The 26,532-nt window shown below is 44.5% G+C and overlaps 2 protein-coding genes across 4 annotated transcripts in view; one reads left to right on the plus strand and one right to left on the minus strand.

The window, feature by feature from the left end:
• On the plus strand, positions 1 to 13,963 carry LOC146972187 (ataxin-1-like). 3 transcript variants are annotated; one of them, XM_085802123.1, is made up of 3 exons: positions 1 to 135; positions 6,935 to 9,021; positions 10,414 to 13,963. In XM_085802123.1, exons 2-3 carry the CDS (start codon positions 7,204 to 7,206, stop codon positions 11,125 to 11,127), a joined length of 2,532 nt encoding a protein of 843 aa, XP_085658249.1. In that variant the 5' UTR covers positions 1 to 135; positions 6,935 to 7,203; the 3' UTR covers positions 11,128 to 13,963. The 3 variants fall into 3 exon arrangements, with proteins under 3 accessions (XP_085658249.1, XP_085658250.1, XP_085658248.1); XM_085802124.1 differs by lacking the exon at positions 1 to 135 and adding an exon at positions 1,773 to 1,901; XM_085802122.1 differs by lacking the exon at positions 1 to 135 and adding an exon at positions 2,454 to 2,984.
• Positions 13,964 to 17,625: 3,662 nt separating this feature from the next.
• Positions 17,626 to 26,532, minus strand: part of itga8 (integrin, alpha 8) — a 37,439-nt gene continuing 28,532 nt past the window's right edge. The window contains exons 22-30 of the mRNA XM_085802126.1: positions 24,287 to 24,366; positions 23,707 to 23,787; positions 22,288 to 22,393; positions 21,024 to 21,182; positions 19,149 to 19,265; positions 18,919 to 19,032; positions 18,461 to 18,562; positions 18,247 to 18,369; positions 17,626 to 18,158 (exon numbers count right to left, since the gene is read on the minus strand). Of these exons, the coding sequence (XP_085658252.1) occupies positions 18,069 to 18,158; positions 18,247 to 18,369; positions 18,461 to 18,562; positions 18,919 to 19,032; positions 19,149 to 19,265; positions 21,024 to 21,182; positions 22,288 to 22,393; positions 23,707 to 23,787; positions 24,287 to 24,366 (972 nt within the window). The 3' untranslated portion in view covers positions 17,626 to 18,068. The remainder of the gene's footprint in view (positions 18,159 to 18,246; positions 18,370 to 18,460; positions 18,563 to 18,918; positions 19,033 to 19,148; positions 19,266 to 21,023; positions 21,183 to 22,287; positions 22,394 to 23,706; positions 23,788 to 24,286; positions 24,367 to 26,532) is intronic.

Here is a 26,532-nt window from a genome sequence, read left to right on the forward strand (position 1 = left end):
GTTACATGTCTGGACATGTCTGCTGCATTAGAGGAGGCTCACTCAGCTGCAGTAAGCTGCATGGTGAGGATGGAGAACAGAATGCACATAATGAGGCTCGGATCATTTGTTTGCTGGACATCGAACAGTTTCAAGGTAATATGATTCATCTACTAAAGAATTGAGCTCAGAGGGGCCATTGTTGAAAAAAAAGTTCCCGCAAGAACTTAAATTGGAAGTTGTGTTTGGCTGCACGGAAAAAGGTCAAGCAGTGTTAGAACTTGCAGAAACATGGAGCCCACTTGAGTTTTCCGGGTGTTTTCTGCTGAAGGCTACTGTCTATGAGTGTATGAGTAAGAGAGAGCACCGAGAGAAGGTGCACACAGACATCTGTGTGTTTAAAAATGGAGGAATGTGGACATAATGCATTGTTGATTTGTTGAGACGCTGAAGTAGAGAGCTACTGCTGTGAGTCCTCTTACCATTACTACTGTTATTTCCCTCCTATAGTATCCACACACGTAGCACTCCTACTGACGATCATCAGCTCCCAGTAGTTAATGTTTGTAAGATGACATATGCTGCTATGGTCTGGAGCACTCCCTCTCATTATGTGTGTACTACCCCGAGGAATGTTAACACTTGTAGCATAGCCCATACTTGTGTGTGTGTGTGTGTGTGTGTGTGTGTGTGCACTCAGAATAAAAGAACACGTGCAACTAGGCCAGCAAAACCCCTCTTGTCAGGTTGGGACACAATAATCAGCAGCCCATCTTATTCTGTAAAACTGTCAACAAAGATTAAATATTCCTGATCGGCGTTGAAGACGTTTCCTGCAGAGAAATTGCAGTGGAAGTCTTTGATCGAGCCACAAACAGCAAGACACATTTGACAGATCTGTCTCTTCATGCTGTCTCATTCGTGATCTACACACAACAGCCAGCATTTTTTATTTTTTTTCCCCCTCGCCATGAAACTCGAACTGGATATGTGAATTCTCACAGGAAAGCTTATTTCAGCTCACTTGGCTGACATTAATTCTGACCTTCAATTTACAGCGAGCCATTTCAAGGCAGGGGAACCACAATCTCTCGTAGATGCCCTTATGTTTCACAATGGGAGTCTGTCATGTTGCTTTCCAATCCCTTGCTGTGGGGATCGTGTTGTTCCTGGGGTTTACATAGGCTTCGTATGGCCTCTTTGAAGAAATATGAGTCACAGTAGTAGGATGGAGCTGGAGCTGCTTGGCAGGAAATACACACAACACATGTTTTTTTCTCAGGTTCAACAGCTGGGGAAACACATCATAGCACTGTGTATGGTTCAGTGTGTGTGTGTGTGCGTTATCTACTGCAGATCATATGTGCACTAGATTTATGTCTGTCTTCCATCTTGCTGCAGTTTCCAGTTGCTACACAGAAGCTGGAGAAATATATGCCTACATGTACATGAGTGCTTTGCATTTTAAACACAGCCTCTACTAATGTTTGTCATCTGTACAAAACATGTTCACTGAGTTTGACAACAGTGTTTTTCATAATATAACAGATTGTTTGGACCTAATAGAGACAGTTGCATTTTGGGAAAAAAAGAAGATAATATCTAGATAATGTTTCCCTTCAGGTTACATACCAAAAAACTCTTCTAGGATGCAGCAGTTGGAATGTACCCCCCACCCAAGAGGCTTTGCTGGTGTAGCCTACTACTGCTCACTAAAGGCTTGTTGTAGCAGCAGCATTGTGTGGTTTGTTGTATTCTCTGTGCACCCCCCTCCCCTCCTTCCCTACAAGTCTGCAGTCTAGGGTGGAGGGGGATACCCTGCCAGTCTGGCCTGCATGGGAACAGATATCCAGCCGGCCTGGTGGTGGTGAGGTGCCCCTCTGCAGCCTGTACTCTGAGGAGGAGGACGAGGCTATCAGTGGGTAAGGAGGGCCCCAGTGCTAGGATGGGTGGGGTAGGGGTTATCAGCTCTGCCTGCCTGCATCGATGGGGGATGCCAGGAGAGACCTTGGGGGATGATAGTGGTGGTGGTTTACTCTGTGCCACTTTGCAGCTGAACAGAGGCTGAGAGTCTGTAATTGTAGGGCAGCTCACTGGGCAGATTAGGAGGAGATTTGTCTCTGCAGGGAAAATGCATATGAAAATGAACGCGAACAAGGCAAGTGCATTAAAAACCGCTTTTGACGTGCTAACACACTCAACCAATTAATCCTCTAGTCAGTTTGTGCGCGTGCTTTATGACGGTATCGACACATATGTGCCAGTGTGAATATCCCACAGTTATTCACATTCATGCAGTATGTCTGTCTGAGCAAACCCTCTGTGAATCTCCAGCTCTCTCTCTCTCTCCCTCCCTCCCTCACCCTCAGTCTGTTGCTCCCTCCCCCTCCTTCCCTCTCTGTGTGAGCGTAGTCTGGGCGCTGAGCCAAGTAGAGTGTGTTTTTTTTGAATGAATACCTGATGCGGCTGATGAGGCTGGCTGGGGGAGGAGCTGTGTCAGTGGAGTACTGAGAGAGAGAAAGAAAGAGGAGGGAGGGAGGGAAAGAGAGAGAGACAGAAATACAGAGCGAGTGAGAGAGAGCGAGAGAGAGAGAGCGAAAGAGAGAGAGAGAGAGAGAGAAGCAGCCAGGCGGAGAGGGAGCTGGCGGTCTGGTGGCCTTGCATAACACACGTTGAAGCAGCCTTGCACGCAGGACTTGCTGTGAGCTTCAGCAGTGGGGAACTTCCTTTACCGTCAGCCCGCAGGGGCAGCGTAGCTTCCAACCCGGAGAGTCCAGAGAGAGGAGGGCAGAGCTGGAGCAGCCACAGCTACAGGCTCCAGGAGAGGAGAGGAGAGCGGCACAAAGGAGAGATTCAGGAAGAGGAGTCCTAGGAAACACGTCTCCTGCACATATTCACACAAACACTCACACTCACACACACACACACACACACACACACACACACACTGAGAGGCAGGAAGAATCCTTGGACATGCTCTGCAAGCAGTGGCTGTGGAGAGACTGGTGAGCTATTCTTAGTACTCTAACCAGAGGAGGGGAGGAGGGTGGGTTGTCTCTTTTCTTCTTGATTTGTGGCATAGTAGTATTTTCTGCCCTGATACTACACTCATGCGCTCTCACTGTCATTCTAAAGCCCCCAGAGGCTACAGTCGCAGCATCTGTCCAGAGTCACAGCTGTGGGACTCAGCAGCATTGATCGTGGTTTTTGGTCGTAGTGGTGGCTGGATATGAGGTGCGCTTGCCTTGCATACATGTTCGCCTTCCGTGTGTATCGGGCAGTGATGCAGAACTCTGGAGTCATTGTGAAGACAAACAGCCTTGAACCCCTCTGCCTGTTCTTACTGTCTGCTTTAGTCTGCCACACGGTCAGTCCGCCTCTTAAAGGCACAGGCGCCACTGTTGTGCGGAGAAGCGGGCAGTAAAATGGCTCTTTTGGGTATTAGGAAAAAACAGTGCACTGTATCGATCTGCAATGTGGTTTGAAGCGACTGTGTTTTTAAGTGAGTTGAGGTGAGGTCTTCTTCACATGCACCGTATCACACATGCATGCATGTACATATTGTCCTCCACTGTACCTCCCCCCCTCTGTTTCATGCCAGAGCTCAGATTGATAATGATGTTTTTGTTTTCTATATATAGCCATTTGCTGTACAGGGCATTCACTGTGTATCTATGACTGGTCTAGCAGGTGAAACATACTGTTATAGCAGCAATAACAACAGGTCTGTAACCTCAGGGTCACTGCATATGGTTTTTGTGGGGATTTTTTTGCATAGAAGGAAGCTACATACTATACAGGGCACTGTTGTTCTCCTGCCTCCCCCTGCATCATCGTGCTGCAGAGAAATGTTATTGCTATGAAGCCGTGGATCAATGCGAGGAGTAAATAGTGGGTCTGGGAGCATGAGAAGAGGACTCGGAGGCTCAGGCGGAGGGGGCGGAGGGGTGGAGGTGGGGGACCGGAGGAGCTGGTTGGTGACTGCTGCGTAAGAGAGGCGATGTAACTCCACTGGGGGGCCTCTCACCTGGAGACAACAGAGAGGAGGCTGAATGAAAACATCATCTCATCTTGCACTCCTGCGTGCGCAGTGACGGCAGACACACACTCTCACACACAACCACACACACACACACACACACACGCATGCACGGCTACACCAACCTATTTCTGTGGTTTGTGCAGCTTTTTTGTGTGGGAGTGTGAAAGAGGATCACATGCGAGGCTGGCTCTAGCACTGTCTGAGCTGAAAAGCATCAGTGTGATGAACGGAAGAGAGAGCGTCCTGCTCCCCCCTCCCCACCACCCTCCTCCCCCTCTTCACTCTCTGTTGTCACCCCTCCATACATGTCTCAGAGGTGACAGTCCTGGGCCAGGGGACTGACTCGGGGATCCCATGCTGTCCGCCTCGCTGTGACAGTCATGTCTTGAAAGCTTGCCTTTGTTCTCCACAGGCCGTATATTTGTTGGTGTCAGTGTTCTAATAATAGGCTGACACTGGAAAATCTAGAGAGGCTTTTGGCTACTGTGCTCTGTGTGTGTGTGTGTGTGTGTGTGTGTGTGATCATGTGCAGCAGCGAGTCCTGCGTACAGGTCAAACGAGGAAAGAAGTCACACCTTCTTTAAGAGCATCTTGTTTTATATTTAGTCTGCTGACACTAATGCTGTGTGTGTGTGTGTGTGTTTTTCCTGTGGTGTTCAGAAATCAGATCATGCAGGCTTTGTCTTCCGGTGCAGCTGTAATCACAGGAGCTACTTGTGCTTCAAGATGTGATGTCATTATAGTGTTGACACGGTGTTGGTGAGGTGGGGTTGTTGCCACACTGAGCGATGCACCGGCGCTCAGTGGCAACAACAGTGGCTTGTGTTGCTGATCGGGGATCTCTCAGCGAGGCGGGGGCCATGGTGCTCTGATGCTGTAGGCGCTGCTCAATGTGGGTCAGGAGAAGGCACTCTGTCTTCTCCCCCGTTCCCTATTCTCTCTCTCCTCTTCTCCATTCCTAATCTTCTTTTTTTTTTCTCCCCCCTCCCCTCCCACCCCCCCTTCATCCTTACTCCTTTTCCTCCTTCTACACAGCTCTGTCATCTTACATTGCCTGTCTCCCACTCCTCCCCCTCACTCTCCTCTCTCACACACTCTCTCTCTCTCTCTCTCTCTGTGTTTCTGTTTCTCTCCAGCCCTGCTGCCTTACTCCTTTGTTACATCTGGTGGATCTACCACCAGGCTGCGTGGTTAGATGAACCACACGGCTTGAGGTATATGCTGCATTTAGATGCGGTGACCTTGTCAATGCCAACGTTGGAGGTAGATGCATCTAAATAGAAAATGACCAAGGTCGCCTTCTGTGTATCCCCCCCACCCCACCCCACCCCTTCCTTCTTTATGTAATGTGTCTGTGGCTCTCCGCTGTAGTGAACCTCCACTGTTATATGAAAATACAATTTAGCCCTGTCAAATAGCCTGGCTCCTCTGAATGGAACACAGTGGGGAGAGAAATGAATGGATAGATGTATGAGCGTGTGTCATACACTCCATCTCTGTTGTGCCTCTGGCTAATGAACAACCCAGAGTCCTGTGCAATGACCCACAGATAAGCCTGCAGAAAAGAACAGTCAATCTGAAAAAGAAACTGTGAGATCACAGGAAGCAGAAGGTTGCATGTTAATGAATGGATGCATGGGATATTGTTTGGGATTACTGCAGGTATGATATGTGAGTATGCATTCATATATACAGTACTGCTGGTAGTGTAGCTGCTGCTGTGGCTTGTTGACCTTTTACCACATATACACATAGTCATTTCTAGTAACCTCACCATTTCCTAACCGGTAATAAAGACTTTCAGTGCTCCTTTGACCCAGCCTTCACTCTGCCTCTCGCTGTACTAAACTCTTAAGAGGGCCTACTCATTCATTGTTTGTTGTCCACTTTGTATTCCCTTGAACTTTGAAACGCCACTCAAACGGGGTACAGCGGAAAACCATTGTTAAAATGTTTTCAAGCACTTTCAGTGACCACAACAAAGGCCCCCGTTTTGATTCTTGCAGAATGTTCCATGATGAAATTTTGAGCCATATTGTTTTCACTTCACTTTTCTGATGTGCCCACTGACCCAGAGTTCCTGTCTGGAGGTGGATGTTATATTTACAGTAGCTCCACACTGACTCAAGAAGACAAGGTCTGGGACTGTTAAAATTCAAAGACAAAAGCACCGGTTCCTCTGAGGCGACACCTCTGTGCTGTTATCCTCTCCCTCCTTACCCTAGAGCCCGGAGCCAGAAAACCGCCAACAGCAACGCTCATACACTTATCTTGTACACATGGATACGCACACACACACACAAACACTGCATCACAGGAAACTTCCTGTCTGGCGTTGAAAACACAAAAAGAGCCTTTCCCACATTATGTAAATGATGACACGCAACACTGTACTCTACTTTAGTATGTGTGTCACATGTCATCATCACTAATGGGAAGGCCGGTTGAGCTCTGATAGAGAAGTCCATGTCGAGGCATCTTTAGTGGTTGGACTTGTACAGAGACTGGCCTGCATGTTGTGTTCAAGTGCACTAGAAAAAAAACCACAAATCAGACGTAGTACTGTAGTTACAACCAGGTATCCCCCTTGTGGCAAAGCAAAGTATAACAGGACAGTGTGTAGATATGAAAGAGTGAAGAGTATTTTGGTGTTTGCTGTTTTGCATTTGCCGCTCTGCAGGAAAATGTTGTGAATATGGTTCATAAATACAGGCTGTGCTCACTGAGCTAGTTCTGCAGTGCAATTAGACTAATGAGATTGAATTGAATTTTAAGCCAAGTCAAGTTAAGTCAATTTCATTCATATAGGACAAATGCAGAAGAGGGATTTATGAGGTGTAAGCAGCTAATCAGGGTGTTTTATTGAGTTGCACATTACTTGGTTGTCTGACTTGAGCTTCTCTCTGCCACCAGATTGCTGCCGACATCGTGGAAGAGGTGGATCGGTCAGAGATGATTCCTCATGAAGTCTATGGAGCTCATTTTGTGAGCTGGAGTGACTCCATCTGCTCTGGGTTGAGACGTGGAGCTGTCCACCAGTGAACACCAAGCCAGTCAGAGCCGCACAGCGCACCGAGAGGCCAGCCTCGCACATAACCACTGAGCGGAGGTGAGAGCGCGAGAGAGAGAGAGAGAGAGAGAGAGAGAGTCCAGAAGTTGTACCGGGAAATAATACAACCACAATGAAATCTAACCAGGAGAGGAGTAATGGATGCCTGCCTCCCAAGAAGCGTGAGATCCTGGCTCTGGAGCAGAGGCCGGTGGTCGTCGCCGCCGCCACGCCACCAGCCGCGGTGGTCAACGACAGTCCACACACGGAGAACTTGGCGTGGCTGGCAAGCGTAGCCAGTGAGCGCTGCAAATCCAGAGATGCAGAGAGCCCGAGGTGTCCCATCTCCTCCACTTCCTCCTCCTCTCCTTCCACCTCCGTTCCTTCCTCGTCCACGCCTCTGTCCGCGCTGCCCCTGGCCTCTCTGCCCGCGGTCTACCCCACAGCCCTCCCCCAGCAGGCCGGGACCATCCAGTTCGCTCAGCTCGGACCCAACGTTCAGTTCATCAGCTCCGGGCCCTACGCCGGCTACATCTCCTCTCACATCATCTCGACAAATTCCAGCTCCATGCCCAACAGCGCCAACATGGTCGGACAGCGTCCACATCTGGACGGCTACACCACCGCCCTCATCTCCCCCAACACCAAAGGGGAGCAGCAGTTTCAAATCGGCCTCTCCCCGACGGAACTGGCACCCGTGTCGCTGCCGAGCTCTCCCCAAGTCACCGGCCAGTACATCCACCTGGACAGCAGGACGCCTCTGACTATGAGCGGAAACGCTGTCGCTTCCCCCGCGGGCCACCTCCAGCTCCACCCGCACGCGGCCGTCCTCCCTCAGACGCTCACCCTCGCCCCCTCCCAACTGGTGGTTCAGTATGCAGATGGCTCCGCTGGGAAGAAACCAGAGGGGCACGTTAAGAGCCTACTGAACGGGGAACTGGAGGTCGTCAAACAGGCGAAAGCCCCCGGTCAGGCGGTGAACCATCAGCAGGTCCAGAGCTACGAGGCCAGACATATTCTCCTGCCCGCAGACTACGGCCAGAACCCGGCAGGACTGCAGACCTCCTTGGTGCTGGTGGCTCATCCGAACCACGGAGCTGAACATGACGCTGCCCCAAATAAGATCTCTTTAGTCCAGACGGAGAAAGGAGGCATCTGCCTGGGTAAACCAGTGTCCAGAACTTCTTCTTTCACCTCCCTCTCCTCCTCAGAGGTGGTGAAGTCTGTCGCTCCTCACACAGTCATCCAGACCACCCTGCCCCACGAGGAGCTGCCGCCCAGCCTCTATTCCTCCACACAGTCGCCCATCATCGGCTACATCACCAGCGCGAACCAGCACGCCGTGAGCTACCACGCGGCGCTGCCCCAGCACCTGGTCATCCCGAGCGGCCAGTCCCTCCTCATCCCGGTCAGCAGCGCCAATAACGGCACCGAGATAGAGGTCAGCCGCACCGTCAGCGCCCTGACCGCCACCACCACCCCTCAAATATCCACCGCCATGCCACATGCTTATCTGGCCACAGCTCTGTCCAAGTGTGAGGCGCTGGGTCTGGATGGAAACCAACCGCCGCCCCCTGCTGTCGCGCAGGCCCCGGTGCTGCCGGTGGTGCCCACGAACCCGCCGCCCGCAGTGGTGGCGGCGGCTCCCTCGCCAACTCCCGCTCCTGTCCCGGCCCCGGCCCCGGCCCCGGTTTCCATCCAAGCCTCCCCTTCCATTTCCTCTTCCTCTTCCCCCGTGGCACTTCCTCCGTTCTTCATGCGAGGCTCGATCATCCAGCTGGCTGATGGGGAGCTGAAGCGCGTGGAGGACCTCAAGACGGAGGACTTCATCCAGAGCGCCGAGATTAGCAGTGAACTGAAGATCGACTCCAGCACGGTCGAGCGTATTGACAGTGGGCAAACTCCTAACGCCGTGGTCATACAGTTTTCAGTAGGAGAGCTCAAAGCACAGGTGAGATATTCCAGATTCATTGTAGTTGTTAATTAATCATGAGTTTAATTTTCAAGCTTGCTGTGTGCAGATTTTGAAATCTCAAGTCTTTGGCGCCCCCTGATGGCAACATCGAAAAAATCCTCCTGTGCTCAATAAATAAGCAGCACAATTATATAATTTCTCTAAATGATGATGAAACTGATGAGAAGATTTCTTCTAAAAACCACCAATTATAAACAGGAGTGAACATTCCTCATTCACAAAGTGTCTTTTGCTGCAATAATACTCTTTAAATCATTCATTTATGCAAAAACTACAGCAAATGGGAACACCATTCTTACTTAATATGATAATTTTTTTTCAACATACTGCTGTTATCCACTTAAAGAGCCTGATTGATACTGGATTATCAACACAGAAGAAACCAGTCACATTATTTGAGATTTGGTTTGAAACTCAAGTGAAATGGGCTCTAGTATGCACAGCTCCACCTACTTCCTAAACTGCTAAACTGCTCCTTTATTTCCTGACTTACATTATTGGACAAACTGATTAATCCAGGTGTGTCTGAGTATAGTCACAATGGTCAGACACACCTGGATTAATCAGTTTGTCCAATAATGTAAGTCAGGAAATAAAGGAGCTGCCTTAAGTCCAGGAAGTAGTGGAGCTGTGCATAGAGCCAATTGGATTTTTATTGAATTATTTAACATTTTACAGGAAGGTGAACTTGTCTGAACTTGCTCTAATGGACAAAGTATGTACAGTAATTGTGATCTCTGGACTCTGGTTAATGTGATTTGCATCTACAGTGCATCATCTGCAATAAGCAAAAATGTCTTCAGCTGGAAAATGTCAAACAGTCAAGCTCCACTCTAAACTTCACCCAACTTCAGCAGAGTGGTAGGTTCTAGTCAAGTGTCACACTAAACCATGACAGTCTGACAGTCAGGCAGCATGCACAACACCAGGAGCCTGAAAACTAAACTCGAGAACTTAAAATAGAAGTCGGGTTCCATTATTTTAGTATTTACTGTACACCCAGGCTTTTCTGACTGTGACATTAAAGTGAAATTTGCACTGACTAAGTGTGCGGATATCTTGTCTGGCCTCTGAAACCCTTGATTCTCCAGCACCTTACTAATCCTGAGCTGGGTTTAGCAGCAGTCTTCCTACATTTTCTACCGACTGTGACATGGTAAAAATTTCTTCTGTGAAAATAGGACAAAATCAAATTATTCTACTAACAAAAACTTGAACTAACAGAACAATTTCTAAGATGGTATAATCCCTTTCAAATCCTCCACATAGCAGCTTTGTGTTTTTACTGTAAGTCCTTTGTAAAATATTCAGTGTGTGTTTTACAGTGAGCTTTACTGTGTTTGTTGTGCATGTGCTCCTATAATGCAGGTGTGTGTGGAGGTGCTGGTGGAGTACCCCTTCTTTGTGTTCGGTCAGGGCTGGTCGTCCTGCTGCCCGGACCGGACCACCCAGCTGTTTGAGCTGTCCTGCGCCAAGCTGTGCGTGGGCGACGTGTGTGTGTCGCTGACCCTCCGCGGCCTGAGGAATGGTTCGCTAACGGACAGCCAGGCTTTGGGGACGAAGCTGAAGACGAGTCACCTCCCTGACTCCTGTCACAATGTGGATGCCGCCGTAAGAAACAGTATGAGTCCAAATGCTGCAGGCAGTAACAGTGGCCTCCTAATGAAGGCTTCCAGTGCAGACAGGCTGGAGAGGGAGCAGGTAACTGGACCAGGACCAGGAACAGGACCAGGACCGGGACTCGAACTACCGCCAGGACTTGGACTAGTTCCAGGACCGGCGGAGGGGATCTATGGAGCTGGACCAATGTTGACAGTCTCGGGGACTGGAGAAGTAAGACAGGAATCAATGAAAACAGACATGCCTGCTCTTACCAAAATACAATGTGGCGAGGCAGAGAGACCCTCGGCCCGAAAGAGACGCTGGTCAGCTCCGGAGAGAGACCAGACTGAGAGAGCTGAGGAGGAACCTCCTCTGACTCTGCCCAAACCCTCTTTTGTCCCTCAGGAGGTTAAAATCAGCATAGAGGGCCACTCCAGTACCGGGAGTGAAAGGTGCTTGAACAAAAGAGTAGACTGTTGAGAAAGAACTCTAAGGAATTTTAACTACCAGTGGTTTGCTTTGTGTCTATCCCCCTCTCTTTTCTCTCTATCCAGACTACTGTAATATAGACTGAGTTTACACAGTATTTACATGTTTCCTTTTCTTTCACTTAAGTCTGATATCTACGATGAAGTACAGTCGAGCACCTTCATAAGTGGTATCACACACGAGATCAGTGCAATCAATGCTGAAAGCAAAAACGAATGCAGCGTGAATGTTGAGTATGAATGGCAGTCGGTCGCCTGAGAGACGTTTCTCTTTGACATTCGATCACTTTTGTCACGTGGCTCAAACCTGTTGAATGCAGAGCCGTTGACCATTTCTCTTGTCACACGAACAAGCACAGACCCCGATGTCAGCGTGTGGAAAGTGGGTGCCCATAATTTTGACCCTTTTTGTTGAGTTTGCTGTTTGGTTTGTAGTGACGTGTGTGAGTTTAAGAGAGGCCTGTGGTGTTTCACTAACAAATGCTCAATCATCCTGGCTGTGATTTATCCTGCCACGTGTGTCCCATGCGGGTCTTTGACTTTTCTGTTATAAGCAGTTTTCATTTTCATACCATAACAGATGTGTGTGACCACTGTGGGGTTGTGCCACTTGTCTCCATATGTACAGTATGTGCCTGTGTGTGTGCGTGTGTGTGTGTGTGTGTCAAATGGAGCACAGGAGTCAGGTGTGTTGGTGTGTGTGTGTGGCTGGTAGCTGAGAGCTCAGTTGTCTGTGCAGTCTGCAAATAAAAAACAAAACAAAACAATGAAAAAGGCCTGAATGTAAACCACTGAAACTGTCCTCAGTGCTGACTCGCTCAGATTTTCATACCAAATGCTTTTTTTTTTGCAATACATGGGTGATGGCAGTTGCATACGAGTGCATTCCTCTGACAAAGTTCCTCAGTCGACGTTACATTGATAGCTTGTTAAGTCTATGATAATTTCTTTCAAAGATAGCACGTGTTTTATATCTCACCCTGGCTGCTAAGTGCAGCATTTCAGATATGTACAAAAAGGGAAAAGAAAATATTTTGGTCTAATACCTCTGAAAGGGTTTTTAGCTAATCTTTGTATGGATTCAGCCCTCATACTGCAATATAAACTATAGTTGGCTAACTTAGCTGCTGTAATTAATTGATTTTTTTTAGCCACTTGGGAGCAGCACAGCAAACCGTAAACACAACATTGATATATTATTATATAACCTTTAAAAATTTGATATGGCAAACATGTTAGCTAACGATTGCGTAATGACACATCCAGCAGACACAGGGCAGCATTATAGCGTTCATCTAGAAAGTCGTGTTCCAGGCAGCTTGATGAATCAAAGTCCAGCACATCCTACTTTTTTAGCTCTGTTTCTGCTCTGAGGGAAATGCCGAGCTCTAAAGTAACACAATTCTGCATCACTCTTTACAGCTTCTTTTAACTGAAAACAACTTCCTGCTGCAGCTAGAACATTTGGTTGATGGGGTGCAGTGAGCTTGAGCCAAAACAGTAAAGTTGAAGGCCATAAAAACCAAAAACAATGAGCTGAATGTGATGATGAATGACACATGAAAAAGGGGAAATTGTTGAGTTTGCTAATGATTATCTATTGACCCCTGTCACCTTACACATCACCACTGTCAATATAAAAGAGCAATTTTAAATGCAAACACACCATATGGTAAAAAAAACAAACAAAAAACAAACAAAAAAACATGACATAATAATTACTCACTGATAGAAAATGTTACAACAAAAGGACATTATATCAATGTAACCTGTTGCTTTCTTTACAGAAACTATGGCCTTAGATATATATATACATACCTGGTTCACAGCAGCACATGGTTTTTAGGGTTTTACCGTTAAAACCTACTTTCCTCAATGATGGTATGCCTCTCTGAAGTCCATACCTGGTATATCAGAGTACTGCTGTTTTTATTAAAACAGCTTTCTTTCTGTTAGTCGATTTCTTTTGTAGAGTAGAGCCAAAATAAATATCCTACAGTTCATTCTCAGGAACAGTACTGTATGTGTCTGTATGTATGTACAGTATGTTTGTATGTGTGTGTGTGTGTGTGTGTGTGTAGGTCTGTGCGTGTCCACAGCCACGTGTATGTTCTGAGCAGCAGCACTTTGATGAAGCATCCAGCAGGATAGTGGTGGTGGTGGTGGTGGTGGTGGTGCCCCTGTTCCTCAACTATTAGATATAATGGGAATAATAAAATGACTGTTTCTCATCATATTATGTCCTATAGGTTTAACCATTAGATGAAAAAAACAAACAAACCCACAATATATACCAGGACAGGGAATGTAAAACACATCGGGCAAACTATCTCAACTTTATTTTTGATGAATGATAGAGCTACTATTCAGAGACAGAGAGAGTTGTAGAATTAACTAGCCAGCTAGTGTCGATCATGTACAGTAAATTGTATCCCAGAAAGTGTACAGTAGTGTGTATAGATATTCTAACCCTTATGTAGCCTATGTACTGTATGTGCCACAGCGCCTCCTTCTTCAATCATTCCATTAACTCACCAATATCAAGTGGTTCTGCTTTTGTTTTTTGTCGGTTCAGGTATTGATCTAATGTTCACGAATGTGCTACAGTTCTTTGGGAACATCTACATAATTTGGCCTCCTCAGAAATTAATTTGACTTGCACACTTTAACATACAGTATGTGTGACTATGAACTGCAGTTTATCATAATAGCCATTAACCTTTTAGAAATCCTGAAAGGTGTTTTGTTGTAAACCCAGTAACCAGACTGTTCTGTCTGTATGTGTTTGACTGCTCAGGCTAAACACTGCCCAGTGACTGTTCTCCTCCTTCAAAAAAAAAACTCTGTGGTCTTATATTCCTCACTGTTACAAAGTAGAGCTACTGTTTCATCAGTTTGTCTTTGTAGCCATTCTTCTCTTATCCGTGAGCCTGGCCTGTGTTTGTACGTTCCTTACAGGGATTGTCATTTTTCAAATACAGACCTGAAATGACACCACGACACGGACAAATCTATAAAATGTTGGATTGATGCTTTAAGGAAAAGGCTGGTGTTACTCTGCATTTTTCTTATTGTCAGTAAATCCCACAAAAAGACCAAAAACCAACAATGCATTTGTCAAACTACTAACTTCCTTACCATGGGTGGCACCCAGCTCCAAGTCCATTCATCCCTAATGAAACACAAATATATAAAGGCTGCAAACATGTGGTAGCGTAATTAGTTTTTTTTTAACAGGAACAAATAATTAGTTGAATACTATTTGAAGCTGTGGAGGGATACATTAAGAGGACTGAAAAATAAACAACATAACCCATGTTGATGTTTTTGGACATCAGCAGAGGTCTATCAGATGTCTACATGTTAACACGTGTTAGTTTGATAAGTTCATTGTTGGTTTTGGTCTTTCCATGCAATTTATTTCACTATAGGTCATTGCCCGTCTTTATCATTTAGAGTCATTTCTTGCCAGTAAGATCTCTGCTCAGGTTGATGCTGCGCTGAAACCTAAACAACAACTCAGTATAAGAATGATAAAGGTGGACTGTGTTTTTAATCCTGAAAAGGATCAGCAGCAAGAGTTCAGCACAGTGAGTGTTTGCCCCTTACAGTGCTGAGCAGAGGTCCAATCAGGCAACATCAGTGTGGGTGGACCATCCAGGGGCTTTAAGTTAGACTCTCATATCCGCCTGGTGGAAAGGCTTAATTACATTATTCCCCTTTTCTGTAACAGACCTGTTCAAATATGTAATTTTCAGAGCCTTTCTAAATAATGTTGAATATGGTGTATACATACCACCTTGTGGTGATCTTTGGATTTGCACTTTGACATGGGGGTGGGGTGTTTTAGTTAAACTAATTCACATCAGTAATGTACAGCATGTCTGAGAGGAATTGTACACTAACAGTACAGCTCAGTGATTTGTAAATAGCCAAAGTCTTCCATTATAATGTTGGTATGACCTTGTCGCCGGTGGAGAGGATAAACACTGATCCCCACATACAGACTTTTGAAGTGAAGTTTCAAGACTACATCACCATTTATTTGACAGAATTACAGGATATTGCTTCACCCAATATATTTTTTTTGCACTAGCTCAAAAATCCAGGAAATTATGGGAGAGATAAGACTTTAAAAAAAAAAAAGATTTTGTAATTTGGGTCTGTTTGTTGGATAAATCTCAGCTAAGATACAGTATGTCCTACGTACAGTATGTAGTAAGTATCAATAATGTTCCCTTATTTTGATGGTGTTGAGATTTGCTAGTCAGAAACTGTTAAATCTTTACTTCAAATGTTTGATTTTACATTTGATCAAATATATTCAAAGAAATAAAGAGTCTAAATAAGAAATGAAGTTTGTCTTCTTTGCATGCCTCCTTTCCTACAGGATTCAGACGTGCGTGTGTGTGTGTGTGTGTGTGTGTGTGAGAGAGAGAGAGAGGACAGAAAATATTTTATGAGAACTGTGCAACTGCGTTATTGTGAATGACTCCACTCTAGATGGATCTGACAATAGCTTCACCTCCACTGTGCTGATCTGATATTTCCTACAATAAACAGCAACCCTGCCAAGAATGAACCAGGGAGTATTTGGACTGAGTGGATGCAGAATTTCTCATTTCTGCAGAAATAATCAATGATGTTTTTCCCTTTGTAATTTTGTCAATGACAGCCTAGAGGGAGGTCTAAAGGATCAAGTGCTTCCCTGCTGATGGTCAGGGGCTCAATATTCATAGCATCAGAAGGATATTTCCTTTGAGCATCTTTATTTTTTTTATATGTATTGTTGAGCCACTTCAATCAGTCTCAGTATTTTTCCAGATTTACTGTGCCCTTCGTGTGTTTAGTGTGGCTGCCGCTGCCTGTTACGCCTCAGATTGTGCTGGCAACATGCACAGTTGAAGAAGAAAGAAAAGATTCCATCTATTGCTTTGTGCTTCAAAATGATCTGATTCCCCACCTGCACGGCTAATAATGAATGGAAAGAACATGGATAAAGGAAACCACATTTTGATTCATGCGAATAATGGAAAAAAATAAAGTGAGACTAATCTATTCTCTGCTGCAGTCTGATTTCAAGTCACAAAAACACTTGATTGAAATTGCCATTATTATCAACAATTTGAAACAACCCCCCCAACCCACTGCTCACTATATCCAGAATTATGTTTACAACAGCTGCATTTTAACTTATTTTGACATCTTCTCAAATGTGTTTGACCAAGACAGACTTCTTTTCTTTCTTTCTTTCTTTCTTTCTTTTTCAAATTCATTGCCACACCAGGCTACAGTCCTGTGTAGGGATTCACTGGGTGGCTCCTCAAAAAAACCCACTCATTTGTTTCTAAACTGCACCACCTGGGGGAGCAAGAGTCCTTCTGCAGGGGCGGATTCCTCAGCCCTGGAAACTATTATGTTATTTGACAGGATTAACCAGAAAAGATTTTGGAAAGATGTGGCTTCAGATACTATTACAGCTAAATGATATCCAACTCTATAATCTGTATTTGTTTTGTGTAGTACTTGACAAGAATATGTATGGTAGTATATATGAAACCTGCACTGTACAACCAACTGTGTCTTAATAATAAGTATGGTTTCTAGGTTTCAGGTAGAATAATTTGTACTACTACTAGATGAAAATGTGATCATTAACTCTTTTTTTTTGCCACAGATGCCACTCTGATCACTTTCTAAGTTCAAGTCGTTACCTAATAAACTGAAAATAAGAATGAATAATCAAACAACATTTTATTCTGATAAAAAATTCACACTCAACACAAATAACAAATTAGATTCAAAGATGACACATTAAAAGTAAGTTTCAAATTCCCGGGTGCTGCTGATACCCAGACTGCTTTGTTCTGCCTGCCAACATTAGACGCACTGTTAAGGCCACACAGTCCGTGCAGTAACGTACACAGTCTCAGACTGTCTACAATGTAATTTTGATGGACTGTTTATCTTTTCAAGTCTGTTTTTCCTTTTAGGTCATATCAACAGAAATCCAAAATAACAGACAAGACAGTATTAAGTTATTTATCTGTTATTTCCCCCCTCACTTTATTCTTTTTAATAATGTCATATGGTGGCTGTCAAAACAATTGCTTTTGTTTCTTTTGCAATACTAATATCTAATATATCAATTAATCACTTATATACAAAAACAATGGAAACATTAAGCTCTAATAAAATAATGCCAGTGTAAACAAGCTTCAGTATCACGTAACACCCAAATATTGCACATACATTCATAAATATACACATTAACTCTGTGCCTTTGTGTTTATGCATGTGGCTGCATCCTATGTGTGTGTGTGTGTGTGTGTGTAGAATTCAATAACTGAATGACATGATGACATAAGAGGCACCTAATAAACACACATATGTACAGTAACTGCACATATACACATTCACGCACACTCTCTCACAAACAAACAAACAAACAAACAAACAAACAAACAAACAAACAAACAAACAAACAAACAAACAAACAAACGCTCTCATACTCACAAAAGCACTTGTGCATAGATGTCAAGTCTCTGTGCGCCTCACTTACACAGACACATGAAAACGTTCAATTGCAGAAACATTTAAAGCATTGTCTTCACAACAAAGTCCAGTCTGTCTTCAGCTCTGGTGCTTCATCACAATGGATAAACAATAGACATGTGTGTGTGATTGAGTCTGTTTAATGTGTTCTGGTCCCATTCTGTCTGGTTTCAACCTTTCTTTGGTCCCAGTCTGATTGGCGCTGCAGTCTTCAGTCTGTACTTTCAGTCAGTGTCATTAACAGTGAGGCAGAAGATCTCCAGCCAAGGAATGTAGGCTCCAACTACAACAGATCTCAGATCTGATTGAAGTCACTCAGAAGGTGCATGTCCCTCCCAAACCACAGTTCTCCAACCTGGAGCTGTCATGTCAACATCATTAAGCGTCACCAGTTTGATCAGATGTCAGCTGCTCCTGGTCGGAGATGTCGTCGTCAGCCGGTGGTCGCGCCCGGTCAAAGAAACCACACTAAAGGGATCATATTAACCCATTAGTGTAGAATTAGACAATCAAACTACCACAAGAATGCTTTGGGATGGTGAATGTGTGTGTGTACCTTCCACATGGCGAGTGTTAGCATGGCTAGCACCAGCAGCCCCAGCAGAATGGCCAGGATAATGACCCAGAGTGGAACAGCAAACGATACATCAGGGGTCCCCCACAACACCAGGGTCCCCATCTGCAGAGCACAGACAGGCGGAGTTAAGTATTTATGAGCACTGAAACGCTTTCTTTGGCCGTAAGCACCTCACACAGACTCGCACACTTACCGAGCTGGTGTGTTGAGGCAGAGTGGGGGGCTGGATTCGGTAGGGCATGGCTGTGACCATGTAGGACACAGTAGAGTTGAGAATGTACGGGTCGTTCCGCCGCTGTAAGACACATTTTACATTATTTATTAAAAAGGTGACATTCGACCCATGTCATATTTTAACTATCATGTTGATTTGTCAGGTAACACTCAGCGTCATTTAGTTAGTTCTGACAAAATGGTAATTTGGACATGATCAAAAGTCCCAGAGCTTCTTCTAAATGGACCTTGTTATGAAACTGTTTTCTCAACTGCTGTTTCAAAGGAGCAGAAATCAACTTCAAGCCTTTGTTAGTATAGGTGCATAACAACAAAGCACAGAAAAACAAGAGCAAATCCTAAAAATAGAGCGATAAATAGGAGGGAAGTGAAGCAAAGAAAAAAAAAAGAGTCTTAATAAGAGGTTGAGACACCGACCTGCAGGAACGTATGTGCCCAGAGTCTTGAGCGGATCTTGACCACTGCGCTTTGCCCACGATCCAACCGGCCAACCACACACACGATCCTCAGACAGGAGATTCTAGTGCAGTTCTGCATGAAGACAAGGTCGAGGAGAAAGAAGGACGGCATCACACATCTGCGAATCACTAATGGACATTTGGTTAGGTTTGTTTTCTTAAGAGGGTAAACACATATGTGTGGCTCACCAAGGTTTTATCTTTGTAACTCTGAGTTTTGCCGACGGTTCGTTTGTGGCGGTGAGGAGGAGCGCTGGTGTTCTTCAAGAAACCCAATAATTCAGGTGTGTCCTGGAGAGCAGAGATCTGATGCAGGCAGAATAAGATACAGTAGAGAGAGTTGTCAACACTTTGAAAATGATGAATCTACACTTCAAAGATGATCAAATGATCAAATTATATTGGAGAAGACAGTCGACAGGAACTGCTTCTTGTATTTCAGCCAGTTAGGCTTTTACACTGATATCAGATCTGAGCTTTAAGGGCTTAATCAAACCACAGATTTGACCAATACGATGCTGCAAAATGGGAAAATACTAAATTGTTCCAATGTTCACATTCCTTTTCTAATTCCTATTTTGATCGTTTCCTCAACAGCATGTGTTCAGGCCTTTTGAAGACAGTTATTTGTCAAAACGTACAGTTAAACTCATGTTTTTTAGTGTCGTCTGTATTGCACATGGGCTCTGATGCAGCCCAGACTACAAGTGAGTCAGAGTGTCTCATTTGCAGTGAATGTAAAGAGAGCGAGGGCTTGTAAAGAAAGATTTTAAAGTTGCTGTAAAGGAAGTGGTAAAACAACAGAAAATCAGAAGCTCTGGAAACAAATAACGTTTGGTGACCCGATCAAAAAAAGATTTTGATCAAAGGAAACAGAAGGATATGCAAAGATTTAGCTTATAGAGTCAAGATGACAAAACAAAGCAACCTGGAATTCCTCAAGTCACCAATCACTCATAACAGACAGAGAACGATGATTCAGTCCTGCAGCTTGATGGAGATAAAACATTTTAAATCAAAGCAGATGTGTGGGACACAAGTTGCTTTTTCCTCTCTACTAATTTTAGGAGCAGAGCATAGCAACAACGGTCGTGTGCTTCTCCTCCTGCAGCTCAGTGGGCAGCAGCTCTGTCTCCTCAGCCCACAAGTCTCAAGTGACAGAGGTGCAGGAACAGACCACAGATAACAATAATGGTGTTTTGGACAGAGGGTTGCAGTTTGTAAATGCATTACTGTAAAAAGAATGTTTTACTCAGCGTGACCTTGGGGCACAGGGGCTTAAAAAATGACACACCACCTCGGGGGAGGACTGGGATCGATTCACAGTAGCAGCAGCAGCATCCTCATTTTTAACAGCACAGATAGTAGGCTGCTGGGAAGCTGGTGAGGGATCATTCCTGTTTCTGCAATAGCCACTCCTAAAGATTTGTTGACTATTGTTAATATCAATTATTTTTTCAGCATAATCATTTAGCTATCACAACTATCACAAGTTGCCAAAACCCACAGGGACAGCTTAAGATTGCTTACTATGTCTGGCCAACACTTTATTTTACACTTACAGTGGAAACAAGCAAATCAAGACAAAAACACTCTGACCTCTCAGCATGTGTTGTATATCTGACTCATTTTGTTTTCATAGATGGTTATAGCTCGCAGCATTTCACATTCAGAAATAATTGCCCACTTTTTGAAATAACGGCATGTTTTCTTTCTGAATTACTCTACAAGATGATATCATAGATTTTGGAAACTTTTCCAACTCTAATTTCTACTAATAAGCATAGTATTCAAGCCTCCTTGTTTTGAGCCAACCAGCGAAAGGAACATGGAGAGCAGCCAGGACAATGGGTACAATTATGTTTTAAATAAGCGGGTATAAATGATGGACCAGTGGATGGATAAATAAGCCGCCAGCAATGTAATAAATTAAAAAAAGGCTGGTGGTTTAATAGTATGCAAAAGACAACTTAGCGGTTAGAAATACTATGAAACATATTCACTGACACTACAGGAAATATACCCATAATCATCTATTTGGTTCTATGTATATTTTCATGTTACCTGAAGGCCGAGTGGGTTGAGACTGGTGTTCGTCTGGCAGCTAATTGGTCCATCAGTTTGAATTTCCATGGCATACAACAGGTTCTCGTCACGGTGACGGGCAGGCCAGCCGACCTGGAGCTCAGCCTCTCGAATACTGCTGGGCCCAGAGTTATGGAGCTGGAGACAGAGGGAGGCAGTAGAAAGTTGTCAGTATTGCGGTCTCTTCTGTCTTATTAGTAGGTCTCAAGTGACTGAGGCTATAATCAGGTTATCCCAACTGTGGAATGAAGACACAGGCCACCTGTGTGTTAGCGAAGATAATACTAATGCAGCCTTCAGTCACCCGGGACTGAAACACAAGACAAGCAAAACCTACAGCATCACCTGGCTCATCATTCCACATCTAAATGAGGATAAATGAATTATGAGCCTAAATGAACCATCAATTCAATAAATCCTCCTTTCTGCCCCATATTTTCTCTGTCTCACACACACACATGGTCATTAACACTGAAGCAAGTCATCCAAACAGGACATGATCCTGGTGCTGCGGGGCAGGAATTCTGTGAGAGCAAAAAAAAAAAAAATCTGTTCTCTTTAACTAGAAGCAGCTGCCAACTGGAAAAAAAGTACCACAAATGAAAATCATTATCAGCTGCAGGACAGGCCAGACACTGCAGCACCCCAGTTCAATGAAGCAGCTGTCCCTTTAAAACAAAAAGAAATCACATGTACATTACACACACACACACACACACACACACACACACACACACACACACACACACACACACACACAAACACTCACCCCTATTGTAAACTGTTGCCAGTCTGTCTGCCATCCTCTCTGCTTCGTACAGTGAGTCTGCACCTCTGTGTGACCTTGTTTTTCCTCTCAGTGATTATCACTCATTACACTGTGTCCAGTCTGAAGAACAACCCCACTCCCCTTTCCTCCTCCTCTCCGCTCCCCTCGCTCCTTATTCCATTCTCTCTTTTCCCTCCTTGTCTCTTTTTCCTGCCTCCACAGCAGTAATTACTCCTGAGCCGGAGACCTTTGATCAGCCAGAGGCCAATTAGAGCTACTGGTTTTACTTTGTGTGTGCGTGCGTGTGTGTATGTGTGTGCGTGTGTGTCTCTGTTTACTTCACCTTGCTGAGCCCCCGTCTTGCTGAAGGCTAATTTACAACTTTCCACACCTCTTTTTTTCTTGCTCTTTTCGTGTTAACAGTCCATGCAAAGACTTTGACTTTCTTGACCAGCAGCAACCAGACAGACATACCTCATAGATGTGCGTAACTTGCGGCCCCACATCGTCTTCTTTGACAGGCTTCTCTTTGGGTTCCCAGCGTGGGAATGGCAGCACCACCTGAGAGGGATGAGACACCCTGGAGGGAGGAGAAACAACTCACTGACACTGATGCATATCTACATTAATCGGGTTGGAGTCCATCCTAATATAAAACTCACTGTCCATATGAATGTTGACAGCTGTTATTGGTCATTTCCCTCTGGCTGCGACAGAGGGATGTTCTCTACTTGACCTAGGTCGGCCTTAGTGGCTGTGTTACAAGTCTACACATAAAAATACCTTTGTAACTTATCTTAGATGACTGAAGCCCTTATATTTGCTTTAGTTGAACTCCTGAGTACATTTTTTGCATTAAACAAACAAGGACCATGGATTATTGCCTTTATATTGTTGAGTTACACTAATAACAGCATTTTAAAGTGTTTTTAAACATACTGTGTTTCCATATGGCCAGACTTGACCTATCTTTTAACAGCTTTGTTGTCATATTGGTGGAGCAAAATTACTCCATCAATGACAACAAAACTCCAAATGCCAGATTTTCCTCCCTCATATGATGACACCAAACTGAAGATGTCAAGGGGGAAAAATATTTATGTTCCAAAATGGTAGTTTACTGTCTAAAAGCTTCCGGCGCCTGAGTGTGCAGGCTGCCCTTAGCTGCTCGGCGTACTGAATTTCCTTTTGGATAAATAAAGTATCTATCTATCTATCTATCTATCTATCTATCTATCTATCTATCTATCTATCTATCTATCTATCTATCTATCTATCTATCTATCTATCTATCTATCTATCTATTGGTCATTCAATTGACATGCAATGCAGACAAATCTAACTAACTAATCTTTCCAATCTTAGACTGGCAGAGTTGACCAAATGCCACCACCACAGTGTATTTAAAAAAAATGTGGGTAATGATTTAAAATGTCAAATTTTCAACTTCATTTGGAGACAGCTGAGGCAGTTTAGCTTCACATTCAAACACAGTCCTCATCTCTCTCATCCCAGATCCCCCTCTGCTTGTGTGTGCGAGTGACCACACCCAAACAACGCCATGCTCGGCTCCAAGCTTTGAAGTGTGTGTGTGTGTGTGTTTATGTGTCAGTGGGCATAACATGGGCATCTATGTACATGTCATGAGTATCCCATGTGCACATGATTACTTCAAATTTATTTCTAGCAATGTGCTTTCATGCTGTTTTCCATCTGTATGTAAACATGCTTCACAAATTCAAACATTACAAAAGGGGCAGTGATGACATCCCGCACACACCAACAAGTTTAGACTGAAAACAGATCGGTTGTATCTTTGGGAAGCAGACGAGGCACCAAAGAAGTTCTGTCACTGTTTCTCGGTGAAGACGACGCCACCGATGTTTGACTCACCCGCGTAAATCCAGCCGAGCCTTGGCGGTGATGGACAGATTCAAAGTGACTGGGTTGCTGTTGGGGTTATCTTTGTTGGAGCTGTGGAGACATTCACAGGGAGTTCACATCAAATCTGATTGGTACAAATTAAAACATTCACCTCTATCTATTTGGAGACATTGCACAGAGGGCCACAAAACAACCTGAGAGAAACAACAGGCTCAGAGGAGCTTGGGACGGAGTTGTATTTTTCTGTTCGGCTGACTCTGAGAAGAACTCCTCTAGCAGTGGGCTTGGCCTACATTCAGCTGTGTGTGTCTGCGTCTAGTGATGCGCTCCATCAGAATATACAATACAATGAAGCAAACAGTGGACATGTTGTGTAGAACTTGTCTTCTCTATGGAGTTCCTTGCGGCGGTCTGTCTTCTGCTGTCGCTGCGGTTAGTTTCATCAAACCACAGACGGTGACAAGATCAGGACAGACACAGAACTTATTTACATGGCTCAGAGGAAAGACAAGCCATTCTTTGTGTGTGTGTGTGTGTGTGTGAATGTGGGGCGTTAGGGAGTATGCGTGACTGTCAGTGGGTGTGTCACCTGTGGATTTGTAGCTCAAAGCTGATTTTTGGTCCGGCATCATCCAACCTTTGGACAGAAAACCTCAAACCCACAGACAGCTGGGCAGGAGTGTGGGGAGAAAGCAAAAAGAGAGAGACAGAGAGTGTGTATTAGAAAACATGTGAATGGAGGAAGAGGAGGACAGATAAAGAGTGAAAGAGGAAGGAAGGCAGAGCATCTGTACATCAAAGGTCTCATTATGGCTTTAAGTGTCTAGTAATATACAGTAAAAAGCCCTGTTAACTAGATCCTCTTCTCCTATTACATAGGCAGAGGATCGTGTTGAGTGTGTGTGTGTGTGTGTGAGTGTGTGTGTGAGTGTGTTGACAACAGCAGAAATCTTAAATCTGAGTAAACCCAGACAACGTGCACAGACACACACTTAAAAGCTACAGTTAAGGTTCTTGTCTGTCCCCAGTTCAAATCCTCTGCCCTCCAGGCTAACTGGAAACATGTGGAGGATTTGGTTCATCATCCACTGTATGACAACAGTGTGTGTGTGTGTGAGTGCATGTGTGTAAGCTCTAGTAAACAACAGGTCAGACCCACATGGTCCAGAGAGGGAAATGACAGCATTCAGACGCACACTAACACTTGAAGAGACCACGCCTGAGGGGCTGAGGGACTACAAAGCCAAGCAGGGAAGATCTAAAGAGACAGACACCAAGTTGAGTATGAGACGGTCAGAGAGAGGAGCAGACGTCACTATCAGCTGTGATACTCTGCAGAACAGAGAGAGGGGAGGAGGAGGAAGCGGTGGAGTGGAGAGGACAAATGCGTCTCTTAAAATCTGCCTTTTACGCGTCCAGCACTGACCCCCTGGTTTAAAAAAGGGGGGATGTTAAAAGTTTAGCTTGCTCCTTTGGAGAGACCAGCAGCTGTGGTCAGCTTGAGTTTATTATGGTTTCAATGGATTGTGCATTTTCACGGTGGAGAAAAATCATCAAAACATCCACAGAAAACCTCTCACAACACTCATGCCCCGTCCGTCTGTACGCTCTGTCTATTCCAAATCATTATCATTGCACCACAATACACGGCTTCTGTGTTCGACTATTTGCCCTCCTTGAAGCTACGGAGCTTTGCCACAGGCAGTGCATTTAGTTGCGTTTTGGCAAAACAATGGGTTCTTTGAAACAATACAGAGAGACGTGGTTTATGCTGTAAAGCAGTGGTTGGAGCAGCTTCTAAGGGCATTGTAATAGTTTTTGTCAGCCGTACAAAGTATCCCCTAAAACAAGTTGGACTTCAACTGACCTTTGTGGCTGTTTTTCAAAAGGAATTAAAATGTTTGGCGGCCATGTTTCAAGGCTACAAGGCATTTAAAATGAGGTGCTTAAAGACAGATGTCACTTTGAAAAAATGGGAAAAGAATATCCTCTATAAGCCTCTCAGAAATTAAGCTTAATTTAGTCTTGCATTTTTACTGTCATCCCATAATTGTTAGTTGTGGCAACAGTAGCGGCTGCTCAGCAAAGGACACACAACTTCACTTTAAATGTAGATATAACAAGAATAAATGTCAAATCTCATGAGCTAAATGTAGAGATTCTGTGGCAGGTTTATTCAATCCAAGCCATGACATGTAACTACACAGTATGACCAGTACAGTATATAAGTACTTGGTATTGGTCTTATTGGTAAATTATATAATTTTGTGGAACGATAACATAATATAATCCATTCATACATCGGCTAAACCGCTTATGGTTGATGGAGGGGCTGGATCGAACCGACGCAGGCAAACTCCACAGAGGAAGGGCCTGGGGATCAAACCCAGAGCCTTCCTGCTGTGAGACAACAGTCCTAACCACTGCACTGCCCATAGTGTAATCATTTCCTCAAAATAGGTTTCCACTCACATACAAAGTTAATATTCAATAATCACCCAGTGAATGTTATCATTACTGTAAAGACAGGATTTAAATGAATGAGGTCTTTAATTTGCAGTCAGATCTTCTTTAACACCCTTTACCTGATAACGAACAACCATGCCCATTAACAACCCATGTAGTTTCATACTAAGTCTCTTTTAATTGGTATTGTTTGCTCTGAAAACTTTTACATAAATTTACTGAGTCGTGTTCACAGTGCTGCTGTGGCACTGCCACTAAACTAAAGTGAAAACAAGGAAAGACAGAACAGTAACAAAGATGAAGACAGGCAGACAATACTGAAGCCAAATACTGAAGCCAAGAACAGCTTTCCCTCAGGCATGTACCTCC

The sequence above is a fragment of the Trachurus japonicus genome, chromosome 16 (assembly GCF_045865225.1).
Source record: "Trachurus japonicus isolate A0001 chromosome 16, Traja_1.0".
Lineage (NCBI taxonomy): Eukaryota > Metazoa > Chordata > Actinopteri > Carangiformes > Carangidae > Trachurus > Trachurus japonicus.

What these genes read in the sequence shown, in the direction of transcription:
- LOC146972187 (XM_085802123.1), top strand. Translation starts at nt 7,204, where the DNA reads ATGAAATCTAACCAGGAGAGGAGTAATGGATGCCTGCCTCCCAAGAAG. An exon ending in TAGGAGAGCTCAAAGCACAG is followed by an intron (nt 9,022 to 10,413) that starts GTGAGATATTCC and finishes CCTATAATGCAG; the next exon opens with GTGTGTGTGGAGGTGCTGGT.